We start from the raw sequence: 23698 nt of genomic DNA on the forward strand, positions 1-23698 counted from the left end.
CCCTCCATGCTTGAAGACAGTATCTGCTCGTCTTTCCAGCATATTCGTGGAAACCACTTGCTGGCTGGTGTCTGCATTGCGAGTCTGCCCCTCGCAAGCTCCCATTCACGGCGCATTTACCTGGGTCAAGGGCCATGCTAAAATTTCACACACATTATATCAAGCCATGCTTGCTACAGCCCATTTCACAGACGCGGAATCCGAGGCTCAGAGAGGTTGGATGGCTGCCCGCGAGCGCACAGGCAGAGAGTGGCAGATCCCTGTTTGGACCTGGGCTCAGCTGACGCTGACCCCGATGCTGGGTCCCTCGGTTGGACTGCCCTCTGCGCCAGGACCTTGGACAGACTGCTGGACCTCTGTGAGCCTTGGCTTCCTCCTCTCAAGCGAGGATAACAGTTATCACCCCCACGGGGTTGCGGACAGGGTTAAAACCCCGTGGCACACAGTAGGCTCCTTTTCCCAACAGTCTGCCCATGATACCATCTCGAGACCCCTCCCCTTCACTGCCTCCCATCCCGCATTCCCTCCTGAACCTTTGGCTACTCCTGCCCCCACCAGAGGTCCACAGACTGAGGCTACATCTTTGATTTGTTTTATTTAGCCTGTGTGGGCGCGAGGCGCAAGCTCTGGCCAGAGCCAAGGGTGTGGGGGCAGAGTTGGGCCAGCATGGCCCTGGGAGTGAGAGGAGGCAGGAGGCCGCGTCACACGTCCATCTGGCTGAGCTCCCTGTGGGGAGAGGGCAGAACGTGGCAGCCTGAGCTAGCTGTCCTCACACCCCCCAGAGACCTCAGGCCAGCCCTGGGTCCTTGTTCTCCTCCCCCAACCGTCACTCACCCCCATGCCCATTGCAGCCCCAGGGAGCTGGCACACAGGGCAGAGGATCAGACCTACCTGGGGGCAGCTCTGTGGGGGGACCCCCACTCCAAGAAGTTCGGTGTGTCTTCTTTGTCTCTTTTCCCATATCTAGGAGGGGAGAGGCAACCAAGCACTGTGCCGGGTGCCAGACCACCTGCCCCATCCCTGCCCTTGGGCTCCATGCTGCCAGGGGCCCAGGGCCCGGGCCTGGTCAGTAGAGAGGTTCTGCTCTCCCAAGAATGTGGAACAGGAGGGGCTGGGACCTCCCACCCTCTCATACACACCTGGACCCGGTCAGCATGTTGATGTATCTGCGGAGCTCAGCCACATACTGGGCCATCTGCTCCGGTGTGGCGTTGTCCCCTGGGTACACTGGCTCCAGCAGGGCCCCACAGGCATCCAGTGGCAACAAAGCCACACACGTGGACAGGAACAGCAGGGAGAGGCAGTGGTGGGCAGAGGCCATCTGAGGAGCAAGGAGTGCAAGGGGAGGTGGAGGCGGACGGAGCCCACCCGCCCAACCCCTTAGCCATCAGGCATTTTTCCAAGCCTGGGGACAAGAGGGCGGAGCAAAGAGCCACTGGACCCAACCACCCACCCCCAAGACACGGCCCCAGAAAGCACAGACTGCCGCTCCCACAAGCAGCGCAGCAACAGCTGGCACTCAGTCAGGGCCCCAGCAAAGCAGAAACGTGCAGCAGAGAAAGTGAGGACGTGGGGCAGGAGACACAGGACGCACAACGTCCAAGGCCTGATGGCTCTGAGGGGGCACAGGTGGGGGGTGGGCTGGGGGGAAGGGATTGGTGAGAGCAAGGGCACTCCTCACCCTCAGGGCAGGGCCCACAGACTGAACCTGTGACCCAAAGGACAGAAATCAGTGGCCTGTAGGTCTGCCCCTCACCCCTAATCAGGGATGGCATGCAGATACAGACAGTCACGGTCACACACCTGGATCCCAATCACTCTCGAGGTCAAAGTCACCCACACATTTGTGCTCACAGCCACCACCAACTGCTCGCCGCACACATTCGCAGTCTTGTAGTTGACTGCTCTTCCAGGTAACAGATTCGTCTAGGTATAGAGCCAGACCCATGCGGGAGCTCAGGCCTCCGGGAGCCCCGGCCCAGCAAAGTACCGACCCTTTCCCCCCATCCCAGGCCTCAGTCCCCCCAAAGTCCTCCAGACCTTGGGGCAGGCTGAGCCCACTTACCCTGAATCCCGAGCAAGTGGGACCTGGACCAAGCAGGTGCCTGCCTCAGGCTGGGTGGGTCCCCCGCTCTCAGCCTTGCCCCTTTATAGTCCTCAGCCCCCCAGAGTCCCCGCCTTCTGTCAGCCTCTCTCACTCCCAGCCCTCACACCCTCCTCCCATGGTCTCCTTGGTGCCTGCAACACCAGCCAGCTCCCTGGGGCCAGGGACGGGAGAGGGACAGGGCAGCGTTGTGAGTGCCAGACGCAGCAGTGTGACGGGTAAAAGCGAACTGCAGTAAGTCTCCTGTGGGCCCCCCTCTGCCTTTGGACACCATCGCAGGCTTGGTGCAAGGAGGGTGGGGCTCTGGGGTCTCAGAACGAATAAGAGGTTCTGGTTGCAAGCCCTAGAGCAGCCCCCCACCCCCCAGGACTAACCCAAAGCATCATAGGAATTTCCTCAGGGCAGAAAATTGATGTGGGCTGGGGCTCCGAGACCAGGGATGAGGGATGGGGACTCAGGCTTCCTTTCCAGTCTGTGATTCGAACAAGGTGGAAATGTGGGAGCTGCTTCAGGTACCTGGGCGATGTAGAAAGGGGTAGGGGCCCAGGCAAGGAGAGACCCACTTTCTGGCTGGTGGGTAGGAGGCAAAATTAGAATTGAGGTGACTGGGTTCAGGGAAAATAGGGGTTCCAATTTCTGGTAGCAACTTCAGAGCCCCCATTCCAGGGGAGTGATAAAAGCCAGCATCATTTGTAAAGCCTTGAATTTTCCAGAGTGCTCCCAGCTGTCACCTCACTGAGTCCCTAAACAACCCATTTTACAGATTCAGAAACCAAGGCGCAGAGCCATTAAGTCTGACATAACTAGTCAGTGGCAGATTCAGGGTTTGAAATAAAGTCTAACTTCAAAATCTGGACTCTATTTTTTCTAAGTGGGGCTGTCAAAGTTTTGTTGTAATTCCACACTTTTTGTCTGAGAAGCGTGAGGCTCGCAGAGGGGAAGACACTCTCCCGAGATCACACAGCTGTCTCGGACTCAAATTCTGGCCTAGAATCCAAACCCCACTGAGCCCAGCAGCTCCCCACCCCCACCCAGGAGCCTCCACATGTCCCCTGCTCTGTGTCCCTTCCTTCCCCCCCCACCCCCAGCCGAGGGCCAGTAAGCGGCTGTGCCTGGTTAACACACAGAAGCCTGAGAAGGGAGCAAAGGACCACTGACCCCCGAGGTCCTGCTGTCCCAGGTCAAGATACCACAGGCGTGTTGTTAGGAGAGGAGTTTGGGGAGGGGGGTGAGGACTGGAGGCAATGCCGAGTGAGGAAACATCGGTGTTCTGCCATTGCTCTCAGTTCTGATTTCCGGCAACAAGAACAATAAGTTGCTTCAACAGGCGACTTATTTTCCACCAAGCAAATATGCAGGTGGTCTGTCGCCATAAGCCCCTGCATTTGGTCCTGGGTTCTGACTTGGCAAGTCAAAGGAGGTGAATTAGTGATGGATCCCCGGTGGGGCCTCTAGTGAAGCAGGCAGAGGCTGCAGCATGCCACCAGGGGGCGCCAGGCTCCAACCCTAGTGGGAGGGGTCTGCGTCCGGCAGGACTATGGCCTGGTGGGGACCTGTTCTGCCCATTATCCTCATCAGTCCCCGGCCCCCACAGACAGATGGTGGATCTGGGGACTGACTCGAGTGCTGAGGCCGTTTATAGTTTTGTAAACAGCTTTGTCACCGCCTAAGAAATGACAGGTACTTCACAGTGTCAACTGCACCTGTAGCTTTCATTTTTCCTCTTTGCAAACAACAGATTCCTCTTCTGGGTCCTCACCAGATATGACAATCAAGGGGGAGATGTGGATGTGCTTTCTGAACAGTATGACCACGTCCAGAACAGCTATGGTTGCGTCTCACGCACTCATCTTTGTAAGTCCCCAGGACTGGCCGTGGAGCCCCGCGTGGAGAAGGCACCAAGTACTTACCTGTAGGTGGACTAATGAAAATGACAGTGGTCCCCTCCCCTGCCCACCTCCAGGCCCTCCGGGACAGGGCGATGGCCATTTGGCAGTGTTGGGGTGGGGTGAGGGCTGAGAGGACACTAGGAAAGGAACACCCGATTAGCCCCTGGGGTCGCAGGGTAAAGGTGAGTGTACAGCCGAGGGGAATGGGGCTCCCCCAGAGAAGACTGCAAGGAGTTTGGCCAGCAGCACGTCCTCCACATCCCTTGTCACAAGAGTGTCTTCAAAGCTACCATGTGGGTCCCAGGAACATCACACTGCAGAGGCCACAAGCAGGTGGCTGCCTCGACGACCCTGGCTGTGCTCCCAGCCAGGAGCTAGCAGCACCCACCAGGACTGTGAGTGAGCCTTCTGCCCCGGGATGTCAGCCCAGGGGAGCCTTCAGACGGCTGCCGCCCCAGCCAACCTCTGCCTGTCACTACGTGAGAGGTGCCAAGTGGCACCTGCCTATCAATCCCTTCCGATCCTGACCTACACAATCATGAGTAAGATTTAATGGTTGTTTTAGGGTGACTTGTTATGCAGCATAGTACCTGGCACACCTACCCTCTCCCCGTTCCTCCCTCGGCACTGGCTGGGACACCGGAAGTGGTGCTGGTGGGCCACCTGCAGTCATGCAGTTTTCCAAGAGCTGCGGCACCCACCCGCAGAAGAAATGGGAGGGACACCCACTGGCGGCTGCTTACAGACCGGGAGACAGTTTCTATTGTGCTTGTTCATTTGTTTTGTTCTTTAGAGTCCTCACACGAGTGAAATATTATAGAATCTGTGTTACTCTGACTTACTTCCCTTAACACAATGCTCCCTAGGTCCATCCACGCTGTCACGAATGGCAAGATTTCACTCCTTTACAGTGAGTCAGTCCGTTGTACAGAGGCTCCACATCCTCTCCACCCACTGGTCTACCAGTAGGCCCCTCCTGGGGTTATTTCCATATCTTGGCCATTGTATGCAATGCTGCAGGGAACAAGGGGTACACGCGTCTTTTCAAGTTAGTGTTTTGGGTTTCTTCAGCTGTCTACCCAGAAGTGGAACTGCTGGGTCATAAGGTCATCTGTGTTTAATTTTTTGAGGAGCCGCCATGCTGTTTTCCACAGAGGCGCCACCAATTTCCAGCCCCACCCACAGTGCACCAGGGCTCCCTTTTCTCCACGTCCTCGCCAACACTTGTCTGATAGGTGTGAGGCGATACCTCACTGTGGTTTTAACTTGCACTTCTTTGAAGATTAGTGACGTTGAGCATCTTCTCGTATGTCTATTGGCCATCTGTACCAGATGGGAGGGGTTTGGGGGATGGGTGAAAAGGGGGAAGGGATTAAGAAGTACAAACTGGTAGTTACAGAACATCATGGGGATGTAAAGTCCAGCATAGGGAGCATCGCACACACGAATGTGCCAACACCCACGGGCTCATTCACCCTCACGCCCCCCACGCGCCCACTCCACACTCTCCCACTCCTCACCCCACACTGTCACCTGCCCACCATCGTGGGGGTCCTCTGCCACCGGGGAGGTGGGTGGGTAGGCCAGAACTGAGTCCCGAAGCGAGCGGCGGGTGTTTGCGCAGCTAAGTATTGTGTACCGAGCGGCCCAGGGGCCAGGCGGTGCCTTATCTCCGTAAACAGGGCGCCCACAAGCCCGCCCGCAGTGTCCGTTAGCGGCAGCCGCCAGAACCGTGTCCCACCGCACTTATCTGGCCATCGCTGATAAGGACCGGAGGGAGCTGAGGGGCCCGCCACTCCCCGGCCTCCTACCCTGCCTGATCGCCCCGCAGATCCGGAGAAATGATGGGGTCGCTGTTAGGGGGCCCCCATGCAGGGGAGGCCGGGAGCCTTTCCAGTGCCTTCCCTCTGCTGCCCTTGCTGCTCAGTGGGCCCTCTCCCTGCCTCCCTCTGCCGCCCCCTGCCGCCCACAGGGCGGTACTGCGGCCGCCAGCCCAGGCGGCTGCACACCTGTCTGTCCAGGCCTCCCCCTGTGGACCCACGCCTAGACCAGGATTCCCAGCGGGTGGGAGCAGGAGGCTCCTCAGGAGTCTCCGAATACTGCTACCACCACCCCTTCTACTAATTATAATAACATCTACCTTGACCAAGGCTTACCTGGAGCGCAGGGCTGCCCGAGAAGCATTACTATCATCTGATTTCATGTGCCCACCAAGTCTCCAACAAGTCGGTTGAGGCGGGCCCTTGTCGTTCCCGTGGTACAGAGCTGAAAACCTTAGCGCATGGATTTGAACCTGGTGGTGTCTGAACCCGGAGCCGCGCTGGCTTCCTCCTAGGACACCAGCTGGTTGGCCCAGCCTGCTTGGTCTCCTGAGGAGGAAACTGAGACAGAGCTGGTAAGCAGCAGGGAGCCAGGCCTCTGTGTCCTGCCCACCGCATCCGGGTGTCAGGCACGAGCGCACTCCGAAGTTACTGCAAGTGGTGGTCTGTAGTGTAGACCAGCGCCCTGTGGGATCCTGAAATCTCGATTTTGCCCCTAATTAAACCCAGCCTGGCTGTGCGAGGCGGTGATCCCGAGCATGACATTGCGCAGATAATGGGGAACGAACCCAGAGTAGCTGTCCATTAAACGGTACCCAGGCTGCTGTGCCTGTCCCAGGACTGAGCACCACAGGCCATTCTCAGGGGAGCCCACCTGTTCCTGCCTCTCCGCCCAGTCGCCCGCTCTCACGGGAAAACCACTTTCTGAATCCCAGCACTGTCTGTGCATGCCACAGGCCAGGCACACTGCTAAGCATTTCACATTTAACCTCCACAGCAACCCTTCGAGGTCCACGTTATTAGCCCTGTTCTACTGATAAGCAAATTGAGGCTCAGAGAACAGCCTGCCTCCTGGTCCCCTGGTTCCACAGCAGGTAAATGGCAATACCAGGGCTCAGGCTCAGGCACGTCTGGCTCTGGCCTGCGCCCCTCTACCCCAGGTGGCCTCGTGGCGCCAGATGCCAGCACACTCCTCCACCCCTATGTCCACTCCTCCTCGGAGGTCAGCACAGGTGTGGGTGGCTGTGGCCCTGAAGCCGAGTCTCTATTCCCGACATTCCCAGCCTGGGGAGAGCTCTCCCCTCCCTTGCCCTTATTAATTGCACCAGAAGCCTCCTGAGAAAATCAGCCTTCCCTCCCCTCCCACCCCTCCTGCTCTCTGGCTTAATTACTTCTCCTCCTGGCTGTAATGAATGCCTCTGAGCCCCTGAGGCAGGAAACTTCAGCAGGAGCAGCACCTCCGTGACTCAGCCCCTTTTCCCCAGGCCCCGTCCTTTGAACCTAGACAGGAGCAGCCTCAGCTTCAGCTGCAGAGGGCATGTGTGGGTGAGAGACCCCCAGCCCCTCAACCTCCTTGCCCCAATGGAAGGCAGACCCTAAGACCAGACTATGAAGGGTCTGCTCTAGGCTGGGGGTCCAGATCCTCAGCCCCTCATCCAGCAATCTGCTCACAGGCATCAGAACGCCTCCTAGCTTTCTAGGTACCCACACCCCTGCAGGGCCCACATGAGGCTGCTACTCTTTTTTTTTTAAAGATTTTATTTATTTATTTTTAGACAGAAGGGAAGGGAGGAAGAAAGAGAGGGAGAGAAACATCCTTGTGTTGTTGCCTCTCACATGCCCCCTACTGGGGATCTGGCCTGCAACTCAAGCATGTGCCCTGACTGAGAATCGAACTGTCAACCCTTCCGTTCACAGGCCGGCGCCCAATCTACTGAGCCAGGGCAGAGGCCACTCTTTCTCTTCATTCATTCGATCCAATTCTCCCTGAGCACATACCCTGTGCCAGTCCCTGCTCCAGGCACTGGGAATATGACAGGGAACAAGACAGACAAGGCGTGCGCTCTGGGAGCTTATGATCTAGTGAGAACACGGCCAGGAACGAGTGACGGAAAAGATAGATAAAATTATGTGCAAGGAGGGGAAAGTGAGAGCACAGGCAGAGAGTGATAGCTTGGGCAGGGGGTGATGGGTGAGCAGGGACAGGTGGCACGTGTCGCCCCATCTCATCCTGTTTACTCCCTATGGTGGAAGTCCTCCCAGCACTCTGCTCTGCGTTCCTCACACGTCAAGCCCAACATGGTCGCACTGGACCATCACCTCCAGTCCCCCAGGCTTCGGCCACACACCCACCTCACCCCATCACCTCAAACAACCACAGCGGGGAGAGACGGTGACCATGGGAGCCCCAGAGCCACTGTGTCAAGAAGGAGGGCAGCAGGATGAAAACCGGGTTCCCTGCAGCCGCCCAGCCCTCCCTTTCTGCTTCTCCACCCTTCCACACCCCCTCCCCGGGGGCCCCTTAGCCCCTTCCCCATCACCAAAACAACTTCCAGGTAAAGAGTCAAATGCAAAAATCGACTGACCCCGAGGAAATCAGGAAGAAATAAAATGATCAGACCCCCTGAGCTAAGAGAACTTAAATAGCGTGAAAACACTGGAGGAAATCACAAAGGTCCAGAGTTTCCTGCGTAAGGCTCGATGTGCGTGCATGTCATAAGCACATGACCGAGACCGCTAACTGACCCACCTCCCTTTGCCCTGTTAACTCCTAGTCTGTGCTAGATTCAGACCCACCAGGAAGTCTCCTTGACCACCCCACCCCTTGCCTCCCGACTGCGGGGTGTCTGTGGCCGCCCAGGTCTCCCAGCACTGCAGCTCATGTCCCCGTCAGAGCGCAGGAAGTGTGCCACAAATGCTGGTTTCTATTCCCACCTGAGGGTCCGTGGGCACCTTGACATCGTGCTGGCTTTGTATGCTCCACGCCCAGCGCAGAGACTCTTTACACAGAGTGGAACACAATAACTTTTTTTTTTGATGGTTATCTGTTATATTTTCCAGTTATCTAGCTTTTGGTTAAATTGCAGTTAAAATGCACATACTATAAAAATTCACCCTCTTAGTTTTCTGAGGAACTGCCATGTTCTTTTCACAGCTTTACCATGTTACCTCCCCACTAACAATACTCAAGGGTCCCCGCGCCTCCTCATCCTTACCAAAACCTACATCCCGGGGTTTCCCATAGCTGCCACCCTAACGGGTGGGAGGCGGCATCTCACTGGCGTTTTGACTTGTATTTCCCAATAACTACTTTTTTTAACAAAAGACTAAACAGGCTAAAAACATCCACACGGCAGCGATGACGAAGTGTTCTTATCTTTTATAGATGAAATGAAGATACAAATGTCTAAGTGAACCATTAGGGTCCCGAAAAGATAAGTGGACTTGAACAGACAACTCCAAAAGAGGAAAAACAGCATGCGAACATGCGGTCAGCACCACCGGCAACCAAAAAAGACAAAACAGGAGGACCCCGCGTTTTACGGGGTAAGACTGCAAAATTAAAAAAAAAAAAGATAAAAACTCACTGCTGGCAGGAGTGTGGCATGAAGCCACACTCACCCATTCGTGGCTGATGAGAGTGTGTGTTAGTACGATCCTTTGGAAAAGCAACTTTCAAAGACTCAAGAGTGTTAAAATTCTTCATGCGCTTTAACCCGGAAACTCAGTCTCCGGGCACTTACTGAAATAAACTCAATTCACAGATACAAGCACAGAAATGTGTACCACAGTTAAGTTATAGGAGTAAAATCTTGGAAGCGTCATAAATATCTAAACCATGTATTCAATAGTACATTTTGCAATATTCCTACACTATGACCTTGTGCAGCCGCTCAAAAGATGATCCTAAAGCTTATGAGACGAGAAACTGTTTAGGGCCCCGTGGGAAGTGGGAAGCAAGACGCAAACTGCCACCTGCAACAAGATCTCAGCCAGGAAAACGACGTGGGCAGTAAGTACATCTGAAAACACACGGCCGCCGAGCAGGAGCAGCTCGGGCCTGTGGGTAATTCTTCTTTCCTTCATTTTGCTTGTCTGCGCTTCCTTTCTCCTCACCAGGCCTCTTCCCACACCAACGATATAATTAAAACGTTTCATAACTTTGATTAGGTATTCTTTCTTCTAAATATCTATCCTTTTAAAAAACAATTCAACAATATGAGGGAAATTTTTATGCATAAAGTGCTCATCACAACATTATTTGTAATCGTATATAAATTGGATGCAAATTAAGTGTTTAATAATAAAAATGGGATTAAATAAGTAGAATTTTACTCTTGTTGAAATCTTAGGCCGTCACTAAGACGCGGTTAGAAAGTGGTATGGATTAAATTGTATCCACCCCAGAAGATAGGAAGTCCTAACCCCCCAGCACCTCAGAATATGACCTTATTTGGAAACGGGGTCATTGCAGATGTAATTAGTTAGGGTCACAGTGGAGTAGGGTGGCACTTAATCCGATATGGCTGGTGACCTTGTAAGAAAGGAGACGTACACAGGGAGAGGAGAGCTATGTGACGCTGGGGCCAGAGATTGGAGTAGTACATCTACAGGCCAAGCAATGCCGAGGACCGCCAGCAAACACCAAAAGCTTAGAAGAGACGAGGAAGGATTCTCTCCTACAGATTTCAGAGGCAGGTGGCCCTGATGATGCCTTCATCTTGGACTTCTAGCCTCCAGAACTGTCAGACAATACATTTCTGTTGTTTTAAGCCACCCAGTTTGTGGTAGGGCAGGAGTAATATAAAATGTTTATCTTGCCCTGGCCTGGTGGCTCAGTTGGTTGGAGCACCGTCCTGTGCACCAAAAGGCTGTGGGTTCGATTCCCAGTCAGAGCACATAGCTAGGTTGCAGGTTTGATCCCCCCAGTCAGGGCACGTACAGGAGGCAAATGATCTACATTTCTCTCTCACACTGATGCTTCTCTTTCACCATCTCTCTCTCTCTCTCTCTCTCTCTCTCTCTCCTCCCCTCTTCTTCCTCTCTCTCTAAAATCAGTAAACATAGCCTTGGGTGAGGATTCTTTCCCTCCGTGTTTATCTTCCTCTTTCCATCCTGGAGCCCGTGGAGGCTGTGGGAACAGGACTTCTAAAATGACAAATACATCTGGAAGGCTGTGGTCCGAGGCCATTTTTGCAAGGTCCCTAGAACCAGAGGGAGCACACAGCCTCTGAAAATGGAAGGTGTTTATGCTTGACTTGAAACTGAATTCTGTCTAGGCAAAAGATGTGCTTATGTGCACAAGGCAAAGAACAGCACAGTGACTCTGGGTGGCAAACACACCAAAACCAGAGGCATCTCAGGAAGGCGGCTCGTGCTCACAGAAACAGCGGCACGGCTGGGGCTACATTCTGAAGTCGCCATCCTGGTGAGGCCGTTGGACCCAGAGCCCGTGTGATGCTGTAACCCTCAGAAATTTAAGCTTATTGAAAAGTAAATAAATAAAAATGGGTTTATTCTCTTGAAAAAATGTTTGACATTCTGATAAGTGAAAAATCAGGAAAATTAATTGTATGTACATAATAACACAGCTGTGGTCTTTTTAATGTATAAAAAAGAGCTTGGAAATAGACCAAGTGCAAATAGCAGCTGTATTATTAGTTTAGGTAGGTTTCGTTTATCTAGTTTCAGTAATTTTCCCAAATTACTTTTATAGTGAAAAAGATTTTATTTATTTTTGTTGGACTTTTAAATTATTATTAAATTCAATAAATTGGTTAATAAGATTGTATAAGTTTCGCCTTGGCTGGTGTGGCTCAGTGGATTGAGCACCAACCTGTGAACCAAAGAGTAGCCAGTTCAATTCCCAGTCAGAGCACATGCCTGGATTGCAGGCCAAGTTTGCCAGTGGGGGCGCGCAAGAGGCAACCACACATTGATGTTTCTCTCCCTCACTTCTCCCTCCCTTCCCCTCTCTAAAAATAAATAAATAAAATATTTAAATATATATTATGTAAGTTTCAAGTGTACAATATTATAATGCATCATCTGTATATTGCTTTGTGTGCTCATCACCCAACATTTAGTCTCCATCACCATGTATTTGACCCCCTTTGCCCTCTTCCACCCCCTCCCCCAGTTTTATGTATTTATTTATTTAAACGCTATCCTAACTGTAACCACCTGCTCTACTTTCCATTCCCACTGTCAGGCCCCTGGTCTCTCAGCAGAAAGAATATTTTGCAAAAAATGTTTCTGACTCCCCACCTAATGTATTAATATCATCAATTGAGGCTAAATCTGGTCTTTCAGAAGTTCAATGTGAACCACACCAAAGATTTGCCTGGATGAATAACAGAATTACATATGTAAATCAAATCCACCTCCCCACCCCACCCACAATCCATTCCTTATCTTCCAAGAGTCCAGCTGGGATCCTGCCACTCTCCTCAAAATCCTGCAGTGACTCCCCAGGTCTCCTTAACTGGCCCCCAGACCACTGCCCTCCACCACCCCTCCGCTTTGCCATTCCCCTGCCCTTCCCCCGCCCCACCACACTAAGGTAGCTAGGGATGCAACCTTTCTCCCCACTAAGAAGCCGGACAAGGAGGACCCTACAGTGGGAGTGCAAGTCCTCCTCAAAGGCAGCCCAAAGCCAGATGAGGCTTGGACTTGAACCTGCATATTCTCACCCCAGATTAAGGTAAGGGCCACGCCCTGTCCACGGGTTCACTCACCCAACACCCTGCCTGTACAGTGTACGCTCCACTAAGTGTCCCGACTGAGAATGCCTGAGTCCCCTCTTCCCGCCTTTGCCCCAAATAAAACCTCCCACTCCTAACACCTTTGCCCCTGATTCCCCCCTTAGGCGGCATCCTCACTGTGCCCCCCACCCCCGGGCTGGATTTTCAAGGCCGAGGGCTGGGGTATCCGTATCCAAGAGAGGTGCGTGACAGCTGGGTGGCTCTGGGAGGACGTTGGTTGGGGTGGCCAGAACCCAGGAGAAGGGGCGGTGAGCCGGAGCATGAGGGGACCAGGAGTTGACCCCCACACCAGTCACCCAGGGCGCGATCCCACCAGTCCCTCGGATGAATCTTAGCATTGCCCACCGACCCCATTGGGCCAGTAGGAATTCACCCGACCTAGTATCGCGTGGGTGGGCCGACGTCTCCCTCTTGTGGCAACAGTGTGCAACTACAACTTGCAGGCACCCAGTGGAATCTGTTCTCTACCCACTCAGGACGAATGGTGGGTAGTTTGGGATCTGGACCTGCTCCCTGAGTTCCCTAATTCCAAGAAGCTGACTATTCATCAGACTATGACAGTTTCCTGAACCCTGATACCCCACCATCCCCTACCTACACATTACCTCACCTTGGAACATGCACATAATAGGATTAACCATATTAATTTCCATTAGTTGACTGTTAACATGTAAACACACACAAACATACAAAACACACACATGAACTCTGCCCCACACCTCATACACACAGAGAAGCAACATCTCCACACGCTCCTCTCCCCTTTGCGGAGCACAGAGATGGGTAGCCCTCAGGGAGCTTCCCGCCATGGGGAAGGATTCTACCACCAGCACTCACTACACCACCTTTCCCGCAAGCCCCACAGAGCACCCCAACCCTGCACACCCTGACATTCACACACACCACCTCTCAGCCCAGCTCCATGGCAGTGTCTTCACGCCGCCTTTCCACCTCCTTCTTGGCCTCACATTCACCGGGACATCCTCATATTGAACGCCACCTCTGGGGACCAGCCCACATCTCTGCTCCCCCTTTTTTGGACTTTATTAAATATAGAATCCCCAAGGATCTAATGAAAATGCAGGTTCTCATTTGGTAGGCCCAGATGGGGCCCCAGACTCCATGTTTCTAATCAGGTCCCAGGTGGCGCCATGGCCCACACTTGAGTAACCAGCCTCTGCCTCTTTCTCTGGCCACAGTCTCTCAGGAGTTCCATGCTACGGTCTCATCCAAGGCCCGGCCTCAGCCCTCTGCCACCTGGCTTCCCCAGCCTAGCTCCCCACCACCCCACTGAGGCAGAAGAGTCAGTAATGAGTGAAGTCAATCGTCTTTACTCAGGCTTTGAAGTGACTACGTTGTGGGCTGCCCCCTCCTTCCTGAAACACTTCCACCTGTGGATTCCGGGTGATTCCTGGTGGGCCTCCTTCTCTGGATGCCTCCGACATTCACTGTGGGCTCCGTGGAAGCTCATGTGCACACTCAGTGCTGCTGGGAAGCGCCACCTGTGCCCTGAAAGCACCTTATCTCCACTCGTGGGAACCAGCCTCCTAGGATTTCTGTGATCGCGGCAACACCTACTTCCTGGCACTCCCATGAGAATTAATAAGTTAATACATGTTGCATGCCTGGAACAGTACCTGAGGAAGAGTTTGCTATTACTCTCTTCAAGATAGTAGCCTTTGCTAAATACCCCCAGAGATTGCACCCTGGAAGGAAGACCCTTCCTATCATAGGGTTGTGGACAAATTCTTTTACCTACTTACCTACCTGTCTTTTTTCTCTTAATCATCTCCGAGACAAGGTCTCTATTCAGATGTTAACCTGTCAGCAATCTCTCTCTTACACTTCTAATGATCTCTTCCTTTCAACAACCCCCCCGTCCTCCCCACCACCAGGGCAGTAGCCAGAGAGAAGCAGAGTAGGGAGCCCTCTGCTGGACAAGAAGCTCATAGCACACTTGGAACTGATAGTCTGAAATCGCAGGGTTCCCTCCTCGACGTTGTGCAGTGCTAGGTATTTGTGCGGTATCCAGGGACATTTCACAGAGTCATGCCTGGTAGGAAAACTATGCCTGGAAGAAGCAAACTAACTTTTATTGAGCATTTACATTATGTCAGACTGGGAACTTGCACATACAGCCATTCTTTGGATTGTTTTTATTTTTATGTTTTTAATTTAATTTAACTTTTTAAAATTGTATTTATTTATTTTTAGAGAGAAGGGAAGAGAGGGAGAAAGAGAGGGAGAGAAACACCAATGTGTGTCTCTTAAACACCCCCACTAGGGACTTGGCCCGCAACCCAGGCATGTGCCCTGACTGGGAATCGAACCAGTGACCTTTCCGTTTACAGGCCAGTGCTCAATCCACGGAGCCACACCAGCCAGGGCTGGACCGTTTTCATTTTGAAGATGTCCAAACATATGTAAAAGTGAAGAGGCAGTATAATGAATCCCCAGAACCCATCACAAGTCGTGGCCGGTCTGGCTGCCTCTGTTGCCCAGGCCGCCTTCTACCCTCCAGGGTTATTCTGAAGTAAATTCAGGTCATCGTACCATTTCGTCTGCAAACGTTCAGTCTGTAGACTGCAAGATATGGGACATTTAAAAACATAACATGCAATCATTGTCACACCTAAAATAATATGTCAAATATCCCTTGTGCTCAGGTGTCCCTGTCTCATTTTTTATGGTTTGGTTGAACGGGAATCAAAATGGGATCAAAAGAGACTTTAAAAATACATCGTTCAATCTACACATTCATCCTTTCTACTCCTTCTCTTTTTCTTGCAGTTGATTTGTTGAAGCAACCAGGCCATTTGTCCTATACGGGTCCCCACAGCCCAGATTTGACGGCTGCATGCCCACGGAGAACTTTTCATTTTTTGCCACAATGCAATGAGATTAAATTCTATTCTCTTTCTCCTATTTTACAGGAAAGAAAACTGAAAAGTTACATGCTCAGAGAAGTTAAACACCTTGCCCAAACCTTTGCAGCCTGGGAAGTGGCAGAGCCCGGGCTTCCTGATTCCCAGCCAGGAAAAATGGGACTGCATCCTCGGAACACCCAGTTCAGCACCGGGTACACAGCATGTGTTCAAAAAAATAAAAAATGTGGTTGGCCCGGCCAGTGTGGCTCAGTGGTTGGAGCGCCATCCCAATAACTGAAGGGTTGGGGGTTCAAATCCCGGTCAGGGCACATACCTAGGTTGCAGGTTCATCCCCAGTCCAGGCACGGGTGGGTGTGTACGACCCCTGGTCCGGAGGCTTGTGATCCCTGGTCTGGGTGTGTACAAAGGCAACCAATCAATGCTTCTCTCCCATCGATGTTTCTCTCCCTTCCTCTCTCTCTCTCTCAAAAAAAAAAAAGGCAAATGAAAATGTCCTCAGGTGAGGATTAAAAAAAAAGTGGTTGACTGAAAAGGCCTTTGTACACCCCCCTGTGACAGCCTGCAGGTGCAACTCTGAGACAGTGCCCACTGGCCTCTACCTCCTCACAGACAGAAAGGGTGGCCTGGCTGAGCTAGGGCCAACCCCGCAAACACGCCTTCCACAGAGCCAAGCCTCGCTTTTCACAGGCTCCACTTCTTTCTCTCTGTCCTCCCCTCATTCGTTCATTCATTCATTCATCCATTCGATAAATAGTTTCTGAGCATGCTCACATACCAGGTGGGCTCTGGCACATGGATGAGCGTGGCCGAGTGCCTCTGTACGTGGATAGACGGGTAAGGTCTCAGGGGGGTTGTCTGCTCCTAACCCTGTGTGGTGTGTGAGTGTGTGTATTTACACAAGTGGACGTTCAAGTCTCCAGAGCTAAGTGTCCCCATAGTTGTCACTGACTACCGCTGGGCGTACAGGTGCATAAGTGTGCGTTCTCTGCATCTTTCCACGTGTGTGTGTGTGTCCCTCTGGATGACACCGCAGCTGGGAGAGCCTCCGTGAAGGTGCACATCTCTGTGTGCAAACGTGTCCGGGAGAAACTGGGTTTCTGTACAACTCTGTGTCTCACGCATATCTCCCTATGTGCCCATGCTGTCTCCATGAATACAGAGGGTCACGTCTAGTCTAGGCGTATTCTGTGTACCTCCGCACACCTGTGTGTACCCACACGCGTCTCCGTAGATCGTGTGTGTCTCTGCATGTGTGTGCCCTGTGTGCCTGTGGGTGTGTCTCCCCTCAGGTACTGTGATTGGGACTCTCCGTTTCCAGCCCTGGCCCCTCACCTGCCCAGGTTCCTGTCACCTCTGCGCCTACCCATCCTGAGTGGCAGCCAAGGAGGGCTCTAGTAAAAGAGGAAGCCTGTGCCCTTCCACCAGCCCCTGCAGCAGGGCTGAGGACCCTGCCGCGGGCAGGTGTCTGGGGGCTCAGGAGGCTGTGTCTGCTCCGGGATCTCCACACCCAAGGCCTGGGGGCCTGGTGAGAAGCCAGGAACTTGATTTGGGGCACACTGACAACAGGCTTTGTCCTGAAAAACAAGACTAAACAGCCAGCTTCAGAGAGGACAAAAGAAAGTTGGAGTAGAACCGCAGACCAGCAGTGACCCTGCAGGCCTTTGGTTCAGAGTCTCCTCCAGGAAGGCTGGCCAGCCCCCAACCAGGGGAGAGGCAGTGGTGACACAGTGACCCAGGTCGCTTGCTGGGCCTGGAGTTAATCATCTACTCGGTATATCCTGGTGCCCCATTGGCTGCCTAGGACCACAGCCCTCTGGGCTAAAGCCAAAAAGTGGGAAGCAGCTCCCCAGCCAGGGTCTGCCCCCCACCCCCCCATCTGGGGAAATGGGGCTGATACAGAAACGAGTGGGCCCTCGGGAAGCCCCCAGTCTGAGGAGAAAGACATCAACCCTGCCCTCAAGCATGAAGCGAGAGACCACGCTTGCCTCACAGGGGTCCCCGAGTTGGGGGGAGGCCGGAGGCAGCTGCAGCTGGATGGGAGGACTTGGAAGGGGCGCGCATTTGGGTGGGAAGGAGTAGAGAAAGGCCAGCGCAGGGGCGGAGACCCAGAGAACAGGGGAACCCTGAGAGCAGAGGCACAGGGGGTACAGGCCCCTGGGCCATTGCCTCACTCTCTGTTGGGACCCAGGCTCTCTAAGTAGGAAAATACAAAAGTTAATGGAGGAGGTCACAAAGGTCAGCTCCCCCCAACCCTGTCAAGTCTCCTGTGTACGCACTCGTGCATGTGTGTGTGCTACTGAGGGGTCCCCAGAAGGGGTCCGTGCCGTCACCCAGCATCCTCTGCGACACTCGGGAGAGAAGCAGCCCAGGCCATTGATCCTCACGCAGGCAGAGCCCCAGGAAGCCTGTCTCCAAGCACGGGGGTGGAGGGCACAGACCTGCACATAAGGAAGATGTGAACAGGGGTGGGCGGAACGTAGGATGCTGAGGGTCTGGCCGTGACACTAAAGCTGTGTGACCTTGGCCACGACACTGCCCTCTACAGTTGTTGCACCTCCTCTACAACAATGGAGGGTGGGACTCCATCGATCAGAGTGTGCCCAGTGTGGGCTGTGGAAAACCGACAGCACACTGGGCAGTTTGAGGCAACACAGGGACGCAATAGTCAGTAACGATGAATCACATCCTGTGAAAGTTTGCAAACCCTTCCAAATTCTTGCTTCAGAGCACAGATCTGGAGCAGAACTGCTTTGCCTCCAAGCCAACTCCACAGCTTCTGAGCAGACTGACCTGGGCCCTCACATACTTCTGTGCCTCAGGTTCCTCATCCGTAAAATGGGGATAATAATGATACCCATCCTGTGTTACCAAGAGAGCAGGTAACCCTGTCTGACTGGAATTTAATACCATTGTTTTGTGCTTTCTTCTGTTTGTGGTCCATGACCCTGCCCTTCTACCCCTCTAGTTGCAGTCATGATATGGATAAAGTCTAAAGAAAATGTGTAATGTACCCCTGGCTGGTGTGGCTCAGTGGATTGAGCGCTGGCCTGTGAACCAAAGGGTCATGGGTTCGATTCCCAGTCAGGGCACATGCCTAGGCTGTGGGCCAGGTCCCCAGTGGGGGCATACAAGAGGCAACCACACGTTGATGTTTCTTTCTCTTTCTCCTTCCCTTCACCTCTCTCCAAAAAAACAAAACGTTTAATCCTAATAAGGGTAATCATTTAAGGATATGACAACCTTCTTCAAGGTGGTACTCAGGGCTGGTGCGTGGCAACCCTTGCAATTTCGCGACCCCAACTTTGAGCTCGGACCACAGGGCAGAGGCGCCCCGCCCTCCTGCAGGGCTGCCACTCCACCCCCCCCTTCCAGTCCCCTCCCTGGGTCCGCGGTGGGGATGGGGGGTAAATGCCACCTGCTCTCTCCTCTTACTTAAGTCAGACTCCCCTTTAATTATCCAGTCACCCTGGGTCCGTGCAGCCCTTCCTGCAACCCGCCCTGGCAGCAGATCAAAGAAGCTGTCATCCTTTATCTCCGCCCTGTGACTATCGCTAAAGGAAGGGTTCGTACTCCCCCATGGGGGCGGGGGACCTGTGGGCCCCGCCTACTGAACCATGGTCTGAACCTCTTCAAACACACCCAGAGCCAACGGCGGAGCCCCCCGCCGCAAGCCAGCCCGGTCCTGAGGCAGGTTAAAGAGTCCCCCAGAGCCCAGAGCTCTGGGCAGACGGTCACTCGTGGTGGGGAGAGCTGGTTTGGTTGTCACGGCGATGATGCAGTTGGCCAGGGCCCTCTGGGCCACTACGGCGGTCGGGAGGCTGCGTAGTCCTGGAGGCATTGGGGGCACTCGGAGAAGGCTGAGTGGCAGCGTGCGGCAGTGGGCGGCGAGGGGTGCCAGCCCGGGGCGCCGGCTCAGTACCGCCTGGGCGCCCGCCCAGCCAGCACTGGAAGAGGCCGTGGGTGTTGAGGAGGATGCCCACTCACCTGCAGATAACAGGCCATTGTGGACGACACCCCCCGCGCCCTCGGTGCTCCCCGAACCGCCCGGACCCCCAGGCGGCCGCTCGCTGGTGCAGAGGGACATCCAAGCCTTCCTGAACCAGTGCGGGGCCAGCCCTGGGGAGGCGCGCCACTGGCTCCTGCAGTTCCAGACCCCCCACCACTCTGCGGACAAGCCCTTTGCCGTCATCGAGGTGAGAGGATCCCAGCGTCTGCTGGGTCACAGCGAGGGTACGGGGGTTGTGTGGCGACTTATCGCCAGGCAGGCAGGACCGACAGCAGACGCTGCACAGCACAACCAGCAAGGGGCTCAAAGGACCCAGGAGAACGACGGGCGCCCGGGACCGGGCGAGGCTTTGAGCTCTTCCAAAAGTCGAGCACCTAGCCTGAGCGCGGAGCCTGGAACACTAACCCGCCAAGTGTGGAGCACTGGAGAACCGGACATGGGCATAGTTAGGATGACGAGTGAGGAACCTGGACCGGAGCCACTTGTGTCACCCCTGCCCCCAAAGTGTCCTACAGTCCAAGGTCGCAGGGAGGAGCGGAGGGTGGAACACTAGTGTGAGATAAGGGGATGGCAAGACCCAACGGGGCAAAGGGCAGAGCAGGTGGGCGCCAATAGCCAGAAATGGGGCCTGACAGCTCCTAGGCGGCGTGGGGGCACCTAGAGGGCCCAGGACTCACCTTCTGAACACGCCCACTCCCCCGCAGGTGGAAGAGGAGGTGCTCAAGTGCCGACAGGGTGTGTCCAGCCTGGCCTTCGCACTCGCCTTCCTGCAGCGCATGGACATGAAGCCCTTGGTGGTCCTGGGGCTGCCCTCTCCCACGGCGCCCTCAGGCTGCCTTTCCTTCTGGGAGGCCAAGGCACAGCTTGCCCAGAACTGCAAGGTGCTGGTGGACGAGCTGCGGCACAATGCCGCCACAGCTGTGCCTTTTTTTGGTGGTGGGTCTGTGCTAGGCGCCGCTGAGCCAGCCCCCCACGCCAGGTTAGTGCCCACCCTGCCTGCTGCAGAGTACTCAGGTGAGAGGACCCCATCTGTCCGGCGGGCCTGGAGGCGGCCCTCTTGAACACTGCGTCTGGCCCACAGCTATGGGGGCATCGTCTCCGTGGAGACTGACCTGCTGCAGTGGTGCCTGGAGTCGGGCAGCATCCCCATCCTTTGCCCCATTGGGGAAACAACTGCGCGCCGCTCGGTGCTCCTCGACTCGCTGGAGGTGACTGCGGCGCTGGCCAAGGAGCTACAGCCTACCAAGATCATCTTCCTCAACAACACAGGCGGCCTGCGTGACAGCAGCCACAAGGTGTGCCCCGCCCCCCCCCTTGCAGGCCCCACTCCCCACAACTCCTGGCCTAGCCGAGCCCCTCTCCAGCCCTGCGGGTCCAGAATGGGGTGTCAAAGAGGGGCTTGGCCGCCAGCGCCCAGATCGGAGACCTCTCTGGCCGAGGACTCTGGGAGGAGGTAAGAGTAAAGGGTTCAGCAAGGAAAGGTCCCTAGGGTAGGGTGGTCCATGGCCAGCTGTGGGCCGGAGTCTCATTCCCAAGCCCCGGGCGCAGGTCCTAAGTAACGTGAACCTGCCCGCTGATCTGGACCTGGTGACCAGCGCCAAGTGGGTGAGCACCAAGGAACGGCAGCAGATTCAGCTCATCGTGGACGTGCTCAGCCGACTGCCCCACCACTCCTCGGCCGCCATCACCGCTGCCAGCACGCTGCTCACCGAACTCTTCAGCAACAAAGGTTAAGGACGGCGGGTGGGCGGGGCCTGGTTCCCGGGAGTGAGCACCAGCCAACTGGGGTGGGGTAAACTGGAGAAGCAGCCTCCCCGACAATAAGACCATAGAGGGACTCCACATCAAAGGCCTCCAGCTCTTGCTGAACCTGGCGGAAGTGAGCAAGGTGCACAAGACTGGTCCGCCACTTGGATGGAAGTAGACAGATAGGCGTGACTTGGGGGGCATAGAGGGCGGAGCTTGGGGGGCTGGAATTGAGCGGAATGGACCAGACTAGGAGACGTAGTCTGGCTCGTGGAGGCGGGGCGGGACTAGGGGAAGTAGGTGGGACTACAGGCAGTGGGCTGAACTTCAGGGACAAACCGCCTGGGAAATGCATCTCCCTGAGTGAAAATCACATTCAAAATCTATGCAGACCACAGAACGCATTTCACTAGGGAGATCTCCCAACGAGGGTAATCGTTCCACCAGCCCCCATCCTGTCTTGAACCCCACCAGACCACCCAAACGAAGGAGAGGATGGGACTGAGCTCTTGATCTAAACTCACCCCTTCCCTTCTGTCGCACCCCCAGGGGCCGGGACCCTGTTCAAGAACGTAGAGCGGATGCTGCGAGTGAGCAGCCTGGACAGCCTGGACCAGGACCGCCTGGTGGACCTGGTCAACACCAGCTTTGGCAAGAAGCTCCGAGACGACTACCTGGCCTCGCTGCGCCCGCGGCTGCACTCTGTCTACCTCTCCGAAAGGTGAGCCTGGGGGCCCCAGAGGGCAGGGAGCAAAGGACTGAGCGGGGCACTAAGACCAAGGAGAAGTCCCAGCCTGACCCCTCCTGCTGCACCAGGTACAACGCCGCCGCCATTCTGACCACAGAGCCTGTACTGGGGGGCACCCCATACCTGGACAAGTTTGTGGTGAGCTCCAGCCGCCAGGGTCAAGGTTCCGGCCAGATGCTGTGGGAGTGTCTTCGGCGGGACCTGCAGACGCTTTTCTGGCGCTCCCGAGTAACTAACCCCATCAACCCCTGGTAGGTCCTACCCCTCCCTGCTCTGGGCTGGGGACTGCCCCCACCCCAGCCTTTGCCAGCCACACCCGGGGTGACCACCAGCCAGGAAGGCTAGGCGTCCCCTTCTTTCACTAGCTGTCCTTCCCCACGGAAAGGCCCTGCCCGCTGCGGCCCCACGTTTCCCAGGACCACACACACAGCCTGAGATTTCCTCAGAGGCAGACCACTCCGCCACCCTCACCCTGCAGCGGTGGGTTCCTTGAAGCGACACCTCCCCACCGCCACCTCTTTCGGGGTCCCGAGAAACCCTGATCGTTCAGGCTCTGTGCCAGGCCCAACAGCCCACTCTGACCTCAGGCTCACTGCATCTCCGGCAGAACCCCTGTCCCCTCTTTCCGTCAGCAACTATCCCCTCACTCCCCATTACCCTGCTGCGAGGGCGCCAAGAGTTGAACAAGAACCCCTTCCCTGGCGGCAAAGCCACGGCAGTGCATAGAGCCCAAGGGGTGTCCTCATTCTAACCACAGCCGTGTGACTCTGGCAGCTACCTAACTTCTCTGAGCCGTCCTAGCTGCCTCTTTGTGAGAGCACCCACCAGGCTCTCAGCTGCTGCTGCGAGGGTAAAATCCAACAGCAGCTCCCGCAGAGTGTGTAGCATGTAGGAGGCCCTCAGTGAACGGCCCGGTGGGAAGTGAGCACCGGCCTTGCACTGAAGGCTGCCACCACCACCAGGTACTTCAAGCACAGTGACGGCAGCTTCTCCAACAAGCAGTGGATCTTCTTCTGGTTCGGCCTGGCTGATATTCGGGACTCCTATGAGCTGGTCAACCACGCCAAAGGGCTGCCAGACTCCTTTTGCAAGCCGGCTTCTGACCCGGGCAGCTGACCCTCACCACCAGCCCTGCAGGCCCTGGGACAGCCGGGGTGGGCCAAAAGCCATGTCTGCTGGAAGGGACCCCAGGCAGCCACAGGCTGGACCTGGTTTGTTGGCTGAGTATTCCCCAGAGGAGGAAGCAGCCCCTACTTTACTCTGCCCAGAGGCGGAGGGCAAAGTGGGACAAGCATGGGAACAAGGGTCCACCCCCACTTGCTCCAAAGCCACAACCAGATGGCCTTTAACTTTCAGGCTAGGGATCGGGGGGAGGGGGCAGGGGAGGGCTTGCCGTCAAGGGTTCTGCTCAGGGCTAACCTTAAGAACAAGTCAGTTTCTGTGGCCTCTGTGCTGTGCTTTGAGGCTCCCTCGACCCAAATATCACCCTTGTCTGCCTGATATTCCACCACTCATTTTAATTCCTTTGGGTCTCCCAACTTTTCAGGAAGCTTTGATTAAAGTGCAAATTGTTGTCTGAGAGTTAGCTCACACTTGAAAGGAAATGAGCAGTGGCCCTCTGGGAGCAAGATCTCTGGGGCTGGAGAAGCAGGGGACTCCTAAAGAGAACAGAGGAGCCAAGTGATGGACGCTGCAACCACACTCCTCAGTGCGGCCCCCAGAGGGCTCCCCTG

At 55.0% G+C, this 23698-nt stretch overlaps 2 protein-coding genes across 5 annotated transcripts; one reads left to right on the plus strand and one right to left on the minus strand.

The window, feature by feature from the left end:
* Positions 1 to 576: 576 nt before the first annotated feature.
* On the minus strand, positions 577 to 20135 carry PPY (pancreatic polypeptide). 4 transcript variants are annotated; one of them, XM_053910689.2, is made up of 5 exons: positions 19877 to 20131; positions 1804 to 1926; positions 1140 to 1321; positions 892 to 963; positions 577 to 726 (listed from the first exon to the last, which is right to left on the minus strand). In XM_053910689.2, exons 1-5 carry the CDS (start codon positions 19913 to 19915, stop codon positions 702 to 704), a joined length of 441 nt encoding a protein of 146 aa, XP_053766664.1. In that variant the 5' UTR covers positions 19916 to 20131; the 3' UTR covers positions 577 to 701. The 4 variants fall into 4 exon arrangements, with proteins under 4 accessions (XP_053766664.1, XP_045045928.1, XP_045045927.1 ...); XM_045189993.2 differs by lacking the exon at positions 19877 to 20131 and adding an exon at positions 2066 to 2177; XM_045189992.3 differs by lacking the exon at positions 1804 to 1926 and having other exon boundaries at positions 19877 to 20135.
* NAGS (N-acetylglutamate synthase) lies at positions 19087 to 23546 on the plus strand. The gene is made up of 7 exons (XM_045189991.3): positions 19087 to 19658; positions 20176 to 20450; positions 20553 to 20766; positions 21020 to 21200; positions 21767 to 21938; positions 22034 to 22216; positions 22928 to 23546. Exons 1-7 carry the CDS (start codon positions 19236 to 19238, stop codon positions 23079 to 23081), a joined length of 1602 nt encoding a protein of 533 aa, XP_045045926.2. The 5' UTR covers positions 19087 to 19235; the 3' UTR covers positions 23082 to 23546.
* Positions 23547 to 23698: the final 152 nt, after the last annotated feature.

This window comes from Desmodus rotundus, chromosome 9 (assembly GCF_022682495.2).
Source record: "Desmodus rotundus isolate HL8 chromosome 9, HLdesRot8A.1, whole genome shotgun sequence".
NCBI lineage: Eukaryota > Metazoa > Chordata > Mammalia > Chiroptera > Phyllostomidae > Desmodus > Desmodus rotundus.